Source organism: Squalius cephalus (assembly GCF_949319135.1).
Source record: "Squalius cephalus genome assembly, chromosome: 9".
Classification (NCBI taxonomy): Eukaryota; Metazoa; Chordata; class Actinopteri; order Cypriniformes; family Leuciscidae; genus Squalius; species Squalius cephalus.
This window is the reverse complement of record NC_137130.1, coordinates 40,731,975-40,744,806: the sequence shown is the minus strand read 5'-3', so window position 1 is coordinate 40,744,806 and position 12,832 is coordinate 40,731,975. Positions and strand designations below refer to the sequence as shown.

Below are 12,832 nucleotides of genomic sequence, written 5' to 3'. Positions count from 1 at the left end.
GTATAATGGCGGTCCTTCAAGTCTACCAGGTCAAGATCCCACACCATGAATAAAACTAAATAATAATTTTTTGGTCGTGCCATTAAAACTTGTTATAATTGATTATGAATATTTGGATCAGTTAATAGAATTAACTTAATGTAGTAAAATGAATATTACAATCAATCCACCTTTTCGTCCCGTGAACACTCAGTGTTAATTGTTAATCAATTCTAAGAAATGTTCATTTCCAGGGGAGGGAAATGTCTTTCTTACTGTACTGTACTACTAAGAGCCTACACTGTTAGAAATTACCAGCATTTCACAATAATTAACAGTATTATTTTACAGTAACTTGTTGTAATTAAGTTTCCCTGTAATATCCCAATGAATACCTGTAAAAACTACAGTATCCTTGGATTTTACAGCATTTAACTCTTATTTTACAGTAAAATCTTGCAATCTAAAACCTGCTGTTATATCACAACAAGGTCTATAATATCACAGCAACACAGTAAAAAAAAATAAGGATTTCACAGCATTAAACAGTATTATTACAGTGAAATATTGTATTGAAATATGCTCTGGGAAGTCACATGACATAACCGAACTGTTTTGAACTGAAGGCGCCGTCGTGTCCCTCTTCTATTCCGGGCTGAATGGAGAAGGTGAGCAGCATGCATGTTTGCAGCTCTTACACCCATGTTATTTTAATATGATAATAATATTTACTTTCAAATAAACGTTTATCGCATGACACAGTTCACATTTTGTTAGCAAGTGCCCGGAATTGTTGAAAGTTCTCTCACAGCATTTGCTAATAGTAGTAATGTTAGTAATGACGAGAGTTTCGCTATAATTTTTCATGTCACTATCACCGTTTAGACAAATCTGGTGTTTGTAAAGTTTATAAAACCAATGATGGGACAAACATTACTATTTATGTGTGCACATTTCTGTAATTAGTCAAGGTTATCATAGATTAGCAGGGCTAACCGTTAGCTGTTTAACTTTAATAACTTAGTGATTCAAACGGTCCATGAAAAAATATTTTTCCAGCGGATATCCTAGTTACAACATGACTGAGCTAACTGGAGTAAGTTAGTCTCATGTCGTGTTCGACAACGGGAGGGTTTTAACACTAGGGTTCCCACTTGTACTGATATGAATGAATAATAATTGTAAAAGTAGTAAATGCACTTTACATTGAGTGAGCAATCTCAAAGTGCAACAGAAAAAAACACTATATATATATATATATATATACCACTATCATTTTTGACATACGGCTAAAATTAAATTACAATGATCAATGATCATAATCTGCATTCAAACTGAAATTCTTATTGTTGGTTGCCTTTGTGTAATTTCTCCTTTTTCTTTTCTTTTCTTTCCAGGTCATCAGAGGGTGAGGCTAACCATCCTGTTCAGTGTCAGGCTAAGAGTGAGGAGAAATAGATTAGGTAGGTGACTAGTTAACATGCACCACAATGTTCAACTGTAAATTCGTTGGCTGTGAGCATGTATTTGAGAATGTGTGTAACTATGTTCAGCACACAAAACTGCATAGCAATACCCCCAATTATCACTACCAGTGTGGGGTGCCTGACTGCTCACGGAGGTACAGAAAACACACGGGACTGCAAATTCATATGTATAGGCAGCATAGGTCCTACCTGCAGGCTGCTGGGCCTATACTGCCTGGCACATCAGCTCTACCACCTGACACATCAGCTCTACCACCTGACACACCCTTGAAATGTCTGCATGAGGCTTGTGCATTTAAGTGTGACACTTTGGCCTCTCTTATTAAGCATTTGAAGATGCACATAAGGGGAGGAATGGTAACTAGATGTCCATTTAGAGGTTGTGATTGCACGTTCACTTTCGTGATGACTTTTGCTTCACATATTTCCAGAAAACATAGGTGTGCAGAGGATTCAGTTTTAGATGACCTTGTTTTAGACGAGTCTATTGCTACAGAGCCATTGCCAGGACCCAGTCAGTCATATTCAGAGGCTGCCGAGGAACATAATGAGCCACAAATGCCATTAGCTGTCGACGAAAACCTATTTTTACAGAACCTTACACTTTTCTACCTGAAATTGCAATCTAAGCTACTCTTACCAGCAAGCACCATTCAAACCATTATTGATGGCTTTCAGAGTGCTCATGAACTTGGACTGTCCAATTCCCTAAACATTCTGAGTGAGAAACTAAAAGAACTCGGAATCCCTCAGGCCACTATAAGCAGCATCACTGAGGAAATGAACAGAGATGATCTACTCACACTCTATAACAGGGGAATGCTCAGTAAAGATGCAAAGAGGAAGGCTGCTTTTAAAGAGTGTTTTAACTATGTTCATCCCGTTCCTTTGCTCTTGGGCAATGATGAAAATGACAAAGAATGTTTTGCTCAGTATGTTCCTATACATGAGACATTGGTGACACTTTTCAAAAATGAGTCTCTACGCGAACAGTATACCATGACACGTTTGCAGCCATCTACTGATGCTGTCTATCAGGATGTCAAGGATGGAGAAGGCTTTCAAAGTAATCCAATGTTGAAAGCTGACCCTTCTTCACTTGGTTTAATACTGTACCAAGATGCCTTTGAGGTTGTCAACCCCCTGGGCTCAGGGGAAAAAAAGCACAAGGTTTTAGCAGTTTACCTAACTCTGACTGACATCTTGCCTCACAATAGATCTTCTGTTGATCAGATGCAACTTGTTCTTTTAGTTAGGGAACAGGACTTTAAGTATTTTGGGGTAAATAAAGTTTTTGCTCCCCTGATTGAGGGCCTCAAAATTCTGGAGCAGAGAGGTGTAGTCACATCTGATGGCATTGTACTAAAGGGCTCTTTGGTTGCCATTGCAGGAGACAACCTGGGATCCCATTCTATTGGGGGATTCTTGGAGAACTTCAGTCGGTCTACTTATTTTTGTCGTTACTGTGAGGTGTGTAGAGATGATTTCCTGACTAATCCTATATCGTGTGGTACCAAAAGAACAGCCCAATCATACGCAAGTAATTTGCAAGAGCAGGAAACTACTGCCACTGACTCTGTATGCGGCATCAAGTTTGACTCTCCTTTCAATCAGCTTTCACATTTCCATGTTTGCCAGCCTGGCCTACCACCATGTCTAGGCCATGACTTATTTGAGGGAGTCATAGCTTATGACCTTCCTTTATATATTCGCCATTTAGTTGAGGATAATCATTTTACATACCTGCAGTTAAACAGGTGCAAGAACCAGTTCAGATATGAAGTTAACGATGGTAAGGACAAACCAGCAGACCTCTCTCCCAGCAGCGACAAACTCAGTGGGCATGCAGTTCAGAACTGGTGTTTGCTTAGACTTCTCCCACTCATGGTGGGTGACAGGATTAAAGATACCTGCGAAAATGAGGTGTGGCAAATCATTTTGCAGCTGAGGGAGATTGTTGAGCTCATCTGTGCACCGGTCATTACAGAGGGCCAGGTTGCGTATCTTAAAGTCCTCATAGAGGAGTACATAGACAACAGGACAAAGCTTTTCCCCAATGCCCCCCTCAGACCAAAGCACCATTATCTGTGCCACTATCCATCTCTCATCATTCACTTTGGCCCACTTATTCGCCTATGGACACTCCGATTTGAGAGCAAACATACATTTTTTAAACAGTGTGCCAGAAAATTGCACAAATTTAAGAATTTGTGCAAAACTCTAGCAGAGAGGCACCAACTTCTACAAGCATACTTGAGTGCAGGAAACTTGTCCCCTCCACTTGTACAAGCAGAAAAGGGGACTGATTTTCATGTTGACGATTACAATGACAGGATCAGGCCATCTGTAGCCAGTTGTCCATTCTAGTTACAGTCGGCAGTGGCTTGTAACTATGTTACAGTCAAAGGCACAGATTACAGAAGGGGGATGTACATTTTACTAGAGAACAGTGATGAAGGGCTTCTTATGGGGAAGATTATGCTAGTTATTGTTGTTCATAATTCGGTCTATTTTGTCTCAGAGAAACATACTTTTGTAAAGTTATATGACACAGGTGTGTACTGTGACCTAGGAGTGGCCCAAGACAATTATGTGTGCATTAAGCAGGAAGATCTACTGGACTACTATCCTCTTTCAGCATACAATGTGTATGATCAGTCCCTTATTGCTCTCCACCATTCTTTTCCAGAGGCAGTATCAGCAGGGAGGAAAGTGAGGATACAGGATACGTGAGGAGAGACGTGAGTAGTAGAGCAGGCTATGTAGTCATAGCAAACAAAGTTTTTTTTTGTTTTTTTTGGTAGCCTTGAAAAAAGTTGATTTTGTCTTTAATTTGCTTTGTTGATTGAACAGACTATAGTAGGAAATATGCATACAGTGTAGGGATGGCAAAAATGAGAAATTACAGTGTTTCATGATTCACTACTTAATGAGACAAGGTCAAGGAAGCAGTGTGGTCATACTTGCCTGGTCTCCCTGATGACCTTCTTACCACCATGCTGGAGGAGGAGAGGGATCTGGTGAAATACCTCAAACCTATCCAAAGTCGGAAGTTAATGAAGGGCCATTCACCCAAAGTTGTCTCTTCTCAAGTTAGAAAGTGCAATAAAACTAACGGAAAATGAAACGTGGCAATTTTCTAGGCTGATTTGACATGGAACTATACACTCATTCTGGCGTAATAATCAAGGAACGTACTATGGGCGCAGTGATATCACGCAGCACATGAAAATAGTCCCCGTAGAATGCAACGGGGACTACTTTCAGGTGCTGCGTGATATCACTGCGCCCATGTTCGCAACGTTCCTTGATTATTACGCCAGAATGAGAGTATAGTTCCATGTCAAATCAGCCTAGAAAATTGCCACGTTTCATTTTCCGTTAGTTTTATTGCACTTTCTAACTTGAAAAGAGACAACTTTTAAATAGGAAAAATTCCAGAAATCTTAGTCACTTTGCGGGCGAGATGCTAATGGTCTAATCCGATCCAATGATCTATGCTAGGCTGGAGCTATACGTGGTATCGCCAGACTCAGGGAACTGCTGGATGAACGGGAGAAAGGTAAAAATCAATTGTTTTACTCGAGGGGAGGTGGAAAATGAGCTTAATTCCCCAAATGGTGGAATATCCCTTTAATTAGCTTGATAAAATACACCTGTGTTTACAACACTATTACACTGTAACATAACTTCTGTGGGATGGGTCTATTTAGACAGTCACAACAGGGAATCAAACTGCTGACCCTTCAGTCATGAGACGACTTGCTCCAACTTCTGAGCTATAACTGTCCCCAATAGTATTGTTACCCTGTGATGCCCACTCCTAGGTGTGTCAGGTGGGGCCCAGCAGATTTGCCAGAGGGGGAGACCGAGGCAACGTTGGAGAATATGAAGAGGGATCTGCTGAACATCTACTCAGGCATGCCATCTACTGTCTTTTTGGGTAATTTTGTTTAGACTTTAGTAATTGGTCAAGATCTGAACACTGTGTGTGTTGGGCGGCTACAAGACCAAATTGTTACTTGGGTACTAACAATACATTTGTATGTCTGTATACACAGAGGAAGGAATGAGTGGGGCAGAGAGAGCAGAACCAATGATGGAAAAGACATACGTCATCCTGCGGAAATACCTTAAAGGGATAGTTCACTTTGAAATTAAATTTTGGTATGTTTTAGCTTACCTCAAGGGCATCCAAGATGTAGGTGTCTTTTTTTCCGCAGTAGTTTCAATTTTGATATTTTTTCTTGTTCTTGTCTGTCAGTCATTTAATGCAGGTCTATGGTCACTATCTGAAAGAGCATGCACAGAGTCCAAATTAAACAATTCCCCATCGTAAGTACACATTGATGGCCTAAGACACGAAACGAGCGGTTTGTGTGAGAAAATAAACAGTATTTATATCGTTTTGACCTCTTATACACAGCCACGTCCAAGTGATCTGAGGGCGCGGGCGCTTCCTGGTGTGTGACGTGTGCGCAGACTGGTGCATAGATATATACACTAGATGTCGCCTTGTCTACGGCAGTTCACTGGAACGAATGTCTTTAAGGCTATATCTAGTGTATATATCTATGCACCAGTCTGCGTACACGTCACACACCAGGATGCGCGCGCCCTCAGATCACTTGGACGTGGTTGTGTATAAGAGGTCAAAACGATATCAATACTGTTCGTTTTCTCACACAAACCGCTCGTTTCGTGTCTTAGGCCATCAATGTGTACTTACGATGGGGAATTGTTTAATTTGGACTCTGTGCATGCTCTTTCAGATAGTGACCATAGACCTGCATTAAATGACTGACAGACAAGAACAAGAAAAAATATCAAAATTGAAACTACTGCGGAAAAAAAGACACCTACATCTTGGATGCCCTTGAGGTTGCGGTGGTTGGGGGGGGGGGTTGTTTTGAAATAAATAAATAGAAAAAACAAATAATAAACACACTAAAGCCTGTAAAGCATTGGAATAAATATCAGTAAATACTGGTAAATATAATAAAGTTGAATCTATTTTAAAAAAAAAAATGTAAAAAAAAAATTCGTTTAATATTTCCACACAAAGGCGCGTGATAAAGCCTACCGCTCTGCGCTTTGAGAGGGATGTGGGACACGAGCAGGAAAGAGACCATCGATCTACTTGTATAAGGTATGAAGAGCGAATTTATCTTCTACAAGGGCAAGGCATTTAGGCTGTTTGCGCGCTGCCAGAGAAAGCCAAACTAAAATCCCCCGCGCGTGTGAAACGCGCTTTACAAAATGAACTTGACGCGCCTTACCAATTATCATTAGGCCTATGTCTAATAACAAGCACAAACTGTTAAAATGTAGGCTATCTGTCCTACAGTGTTTTTTCTACTTTACCACAGTAAAGAATACGAAAATAATCGACCTAAAAGCGAACAAAGGAAGAAACGTTTATAACGCGTCTTTGGGCGAGACGCGAGTGAAGATATGGGAAAAGAAAAAAGAGATTCCATGCAGGGATGAGTCACGATTTTTGAATATTCGATTAGTTGATTTAATTATAGAATATCTAATGTTCTAATGTCGGTTGTGCGATCATTCTCTAAAATAAAATCTCCATGTTCTGGCGCTGATGCAGTGGTGACGCATTCATGTAACCGGAGGGTGACGCTGCCAATAACGCACATAACAGCTGTCACAAAGAACCGGCAAAAGTAATGATTATGAACGTGTCAAATATAGCAAGGAGACATTTGAATTGTTTATTAATAAAGTGTTTTTTTTGTGTGTGTGTGTGTGTGTGTGTCAGTGTCGGGCTGCAAAGATGAAGTTGACGATGCTCACTCTTCGCAGTGAACGCGCCTAGAGAGAAATGCACACTTCATACGGAATACATAAGCATATGCTAGTCGGTTTATTTTCGTTTTGAATTGTTTTGTTTAAAAGTAGACAATTCAAGCTTTCTATAAGGAATAACTAATGGAATATTTTTAAATTCGCTGATAAACGGGTGACCAGATCGCAAACCACAATTCAAAGCCGACAAAGCTTAAGTTTATGGGCTCACGTAGGCTACAACTCTCTCATTCGTCATGAATTCAAACTTTTCCATGGCTGCGATATAACATTTAATTGCTAACCTATTATTTCTTTTGTAAACAAAGCTTTGTGTGTCATAATATTAATGTAAAGCAGCATTGGTAACACTTTACGGTAAGGGTACATGAATTATCATGAATTCATGTATAAATTCATGCATGAAATATGCATTCATTCATGCATTAATATCTCATGAATCATTAGGAACTAACACGAGTTCAACGTTTTTCATTCATGACTTCATGGATGAACAACACCTTAATTAAAACATTAACTAAGATGAGTACATCATCATGAATTATGATTTATTATGCATGATCATGATGTTTTCTTTGTTCACACAAAAAATTGGTCTTTACCACCCATTGTGGATAAAGCTATGGTTATGGTACATGAATCATCATGAATTCATGCATAAAAAAGTATTAATTCATGCATGCAAGACTACTCTTCGAATTATTAAAGGAATGTACAAAAATCCACATTATCTAATGCATGCATACAGGCTAGAATAGTATATCAATTAATGTGAGAACTTTTTTTCTGAATTATGATCTGAGTTATCCAGCATGTTCATGTCTTCTTCATAGCCTGCAGGTAAATGGACAGACCCCAAAATTGGCCAATCACAGCACATAACATACGAATTCTGTTGGCATTCAAATACAGTAGTCATCATTAACTAAGCATTATTTATCAATGACTTCATCATGTGTGTGGCCCCTCAACTAAAGTGGTGACTTGGTGCTTTGAAACACTGATGAACAATGTGGCATAACTGTGAAATGACATGAATATGAACATGAAAGTTCAAGTCTTTGCAAACAATGTACTGTGGACACAAATGGACTTTGATCTTAACTGTACTGCTTTATTCTTAAACGGTATAAACCAGTTAAAAACCATAAAGCTGTTTAAAAAAAATGTTTCACAAACAGCTTGATCTCTATTTGGGTAAAGAGTCACCTTTTAACGTATAAAGCTGCTGATGCGTCTCCTCCATATCATGAAATTGTAAAACAGCTTTATGGTTTTGTAAAGAGCCTTCAGATATACAGGCACTTAAAATAAAGTTCATGGTGCATGTACTGAATTCCTTCTCAGCTCTTTCCAGCTGTTGATTTAACTGGTTTATACAGTTTGGTTTCAGAATAAAGCAGTAAAGTTACATAACATTATTACGATTTTACAGCTAAAAAACGTACGTTAAACTATTTACGAATATTTCATATTATAAAGATATAATTTCCCTTTTACCATTTAATAGATTATAAATGTAAGATCCCTTAACCCTAACTCCACACCTAAACATACCCATTTTATAGATAATATTAAAAGGATAAAACGTAATGGACAGATATGTGTAGGGAAATGGCAGCTTTATTAACAATGTAGCATTAAAAGATAGTTTGAGCCACTAATCCTACCCCTAAACCTAACCATTTCTTAAAACTACGTAACTACAATTATAAATTAAAACAACAGACAGACAATCACAATCATTTATTTGAGAAAATGTCAAAACCGGTACCAAAAGTCGTTCACATGATGACGATGTGTCGCAGTCCTCTCTGGCAGTAACGTTATATAATAGTTATGTATGAGGTAACGTTACAGAGCAGAATTTAAGTTATTAATCCATGAAAATGTTGATTCGGTTTCGGTTCGCTGTTCGCTTCGCTCTGTGAGGGCGCGCGCGCTTCTCCATTTCAAATGTAGTACACAACTTAAACATGGCATGTCGCAATCTGTGACGAAGCATGCGAGAGCCAATGAGCGTTTGATATCACTGCCGTAAAACATGTCGTAACGCTTCGGGCGCAATTTTTGAATTTGAATTCACCACGAGCGCGGGATTTGACGTTGACGGTCTCCGCTGAGAAATGGAGATGAAGATCACTGGATAAAGGGCTGCATTTGGATCTGTTTCTTGCAAACAACGTATGGATTCTAAAGATTTGGATCACATTAAGATAATAAAATTGATTTCTTTTGTGAATTTATGTTGTGTTTTAGTGTATTAAAACGTAGATGTATTATGTGTCAAAACATTAATGCCACGATTTTAATATGCATAAATTAAATAGGAATACACCCAAATTTGTACGTCGTTGTTTGTATAAGTTGTTTATAAGTAAATAAATTACGTTTTTGTGCTGTCCACTGTCAGTATTATACGTTTCTGTGTGTATAAAACATAAATAAATGTATGTATGGTAGAACTACACTTTACGTAAAAATACACACGTATTCTCATGAGATCACGTTGCAAGTTAAGATCAAAGTCCATTTGTGTCCACAGTACATTGTTTGCAAAGGCTTGAACTTTCATGTTCATATTCATGTCATTTCACAGTTATGCCACATTGTTCATCAGTGTTTCAAAGCACCAAGTCACCACTTTAGTTGAGGGGCCACACACATGATGAAGTCATTGATAAATAATGCTTAGTTAATGATGACCACTGTATTTGAATGCCAACAGAATTCGTATGTTATGTGCTGTGATTGGCCAATTTTGGGGTCTGTCCATTTACCTGCAGACTATGAAGAAGACATGAACATGCTGGATAACTCAGATCATAATCACATGATCATCAGTGTTTCAAAAGCACCAAGTGTAATCACATTGTTCATCAGTGTTTCAAAGCACCAAGTCACCACTTTAGTTGAGGGGCCACACACATGATGAAATCATTGATAAATAATGCTTAGTTAATGATGACTACTGGATTTGAACGCCAACAGAATTTGTATGTTATGTGCTGTGATTGGCCAATTTTGGGGTCTGTCCATTTACCTGCAGGCTATGAAGAAGACATGAACATGCTGGATAACTCAGATCATAATTCAGAAAAAAAGTTCTCACATTAATTGATATACTATTCTAGCCTGTATGCATGCATTAGATAATGTGGATTTTTGTACATTCCTTTAATAATTCGAAGAGTAGTCTTGCATGCATGAATTAATACTTTGTTATGCATGAATTCATGATGATTCATGTACCATAACCATAGCTTTATCCACAATGGGTGGTAAAGACCAATTTTTTGTGTGAACAAAGAAAACATCATGATCATGCGTAATAAATCATAATTCATGATGATGTACTCATCTTAGTTAATGTTTTAATTAAGGTGTTGTTCATCCATGAAGTCCTGAATGAAAAACGTTGAACTCGTGTTAGTTCCTGATGATTCATGAGATATTAATGCATGAATGAATGCATATTTCATGCATGAATTTATACATGAATTCATGATAATTCATGTACCCTTACCGTAAAGTGTTACCGCAGCATTCATATACACTTTTTTTTTTCAGCGAACCACCGCCGGTACTACTCAGCCACCGCGGTGGTGCTTTACAACCGCGGTGGTGCGGTTGTCAAGTTTACCGGCACAGCCCTAATTGATGTCCTTCAGAAGCTACAGGAGGCAATTAGTCGACGAGGACAGACCATCCTGGATTGCTGTGCAACACTGGACAACCCCAAGATCCGTGATGTTCTGGCCTGCTATGATCCAGACTCTGACAAGGCTACCTGCATCCTGCTGCTCCTAATGTTGTACTTCAAAGAGCCGAAAGAGAGTTTGATGCTTGAAGTTGATGTAAGATTTTTTATTCAAATATTTAAAATGCAAAATGAGTGATTACATTATCAACATTTACCTTGCATGATTTACTACCTCTGACCAATGAACAATATTTATCCTTTATCCTAAATCCATGCTATTGTGTGTTAACTATGTTACAGCCATGTGCCACTGCTGTGGACGTCAATACTGCAGAACTCCCCAGCACCCCCTGCTTGATCATTCAAGGTAATGTTACTTTGATCTAGTATCGACATTTCTAACTCATTATTTTGTTTTCATTCTAGAAATCTACATGACCACAATAAATAATAATAATTATAATTATAATAAGAATTACATTTGTATAGCCCTTTGTATCTTAAGCAGATCGCAAAGTGCTCATAACACATAATGTTGTATCTGTTCATTTCAGGTGACATGATGAAGCCCTCTGGATGGCTTATATCCATCGAGGGACATGTCGTGATGGGCCCACACCCTTTCTTTTTACACGGAGTAGCTGCTTTCTTCAGCAGCTATTACGTCTTCAACCTTGAGTATCCTGCCGCTGGATCGTCGACGCTGGAGTTCATTCAAAGGAATTCACATTATAGTACAGGCTTCCAACTCAATGATTGTCTTGAGGTCTAAAATGCTGACAAACGAGGTACCTGAGGCTAGCCTGGTGAGACCATCCTGATCTCGCGAACTCATTCAATTTCGCTCTGCAGATCAGTCTGGGTTTCTACACGTTATGCTGACAAATACCTGCCGGTCCAATCACAGCTATTTATTTTGTTTTGGGGCATGCTATGTGATGATGATTTCGAAACGTCTATTGTGAAATGCGAATGTATTGAATGAAGTAGATGAAAGTTTCTTTAAAAGCAGAACAAAATGCTCTCAGGCCCTTAATTGAAAAGGATGTGTTTGTCATACTTTCAACAGGGTTTGGTTTTAATTTACCAACTGGCCAATTGCGTGAAGATGCATTTCAGTGGCGGCGCATGTTGATATGGCCTCTCATAGTAGAAAATCAACCACTTTGCCTCAGGCAAACCTAACCTGAGGCACCTTGGCTAAAAATGGCTAAAAAAAAATTATGGTGAGAGTAAGATCTAACAAGTTTGGATTATAAATCTATTAGGGTTTGATGTGGGGAAAAAGCACAGCAAAAAGCACACCTTGATAAATGCAATACATACTGTAAGTCTATTTAAAACTGAAACTCTCACATTAACAGGTGCTTCCTGGGCATCAATCCTGAAAGAGGCTCAAAGACCAAGAAGCGGACAACAATGAACCCTCATGTGAGCACCCTTTTGAGGAAACTTATTGACTTTGAGTGGGCATCATAGTTTTTAAGGTAGTTGTCAGGCTCAGTTTTGAGTAGCCTTGTTCTTTTTGTAATTTTTCAAGACAACTTAGCACTACAAGATTTTTACACAATGCTGTTGCGTGTGGACTCATTATAATGTTTGAGACTGAGAGGAGCGCCTGACCCCTTTACGACATTCCTTCATCGCTCTCTCCCTTGCTCTATTATCTTGCCATGAAGGCCTCATTCCCATCCTGTCCATTACTGTTATTGTGTCACAGCTAGTTGAATAGTTGAATTGTGAGACAGGTAGTTGAATTGCAAGTTTGCACAATTTCTCTGCATTTTAAGATGGCTTTTATGACTAGAAAGTTGAATTTCTTGAACTCTTGAAGTTTTTG

General features: G+C 38.7%; 1 protein-coding gene and 1 long non-coding RNA gene across 2 annotated transcripts; both read left to right on the top strand.

Moving 5' to 3' along the window:
- The first annotated feature begins 370 nt into the window (after positions 1-370).
- LOC307163985 lies at positions 371-4,475 on the top strand. The gene is made up of 4 exons (XR_013822179.1): positions 371-647; positions 1,377-1,442; positions 4,156-4,207; positions 4,406-4,475. It is a non-coding gene; the product is annotated as an uncharacterized lncRNA (long non-coding RNA).
- Positions 4,476-10,803: 6,328 nt separating this feature from the next.
- LOC307164671 (uncharacterized protein) lies at positions 10,804-12,224 on the top strand (the record flags this gene model as incomplete). Its single annotated transcript, XM_079881705.1, has 4 exons — positions 10,804-10,816; positions 10,860-11,146; positions 11,293-11,359; positions 11,547-12,224. The coding sequence occupies 4 exons, from the start codon at positions 10,804-10,806 to the stop codon at positions 11,762-11,764; spliced, it is 585 nt and encodes a 194-aa protein (XP_079737831.1). The 3' UTR covers positions 11,765-12,224.
- Between the last annotated feature and the right edge of the window lie 608 nt (positions 12,225-12,832).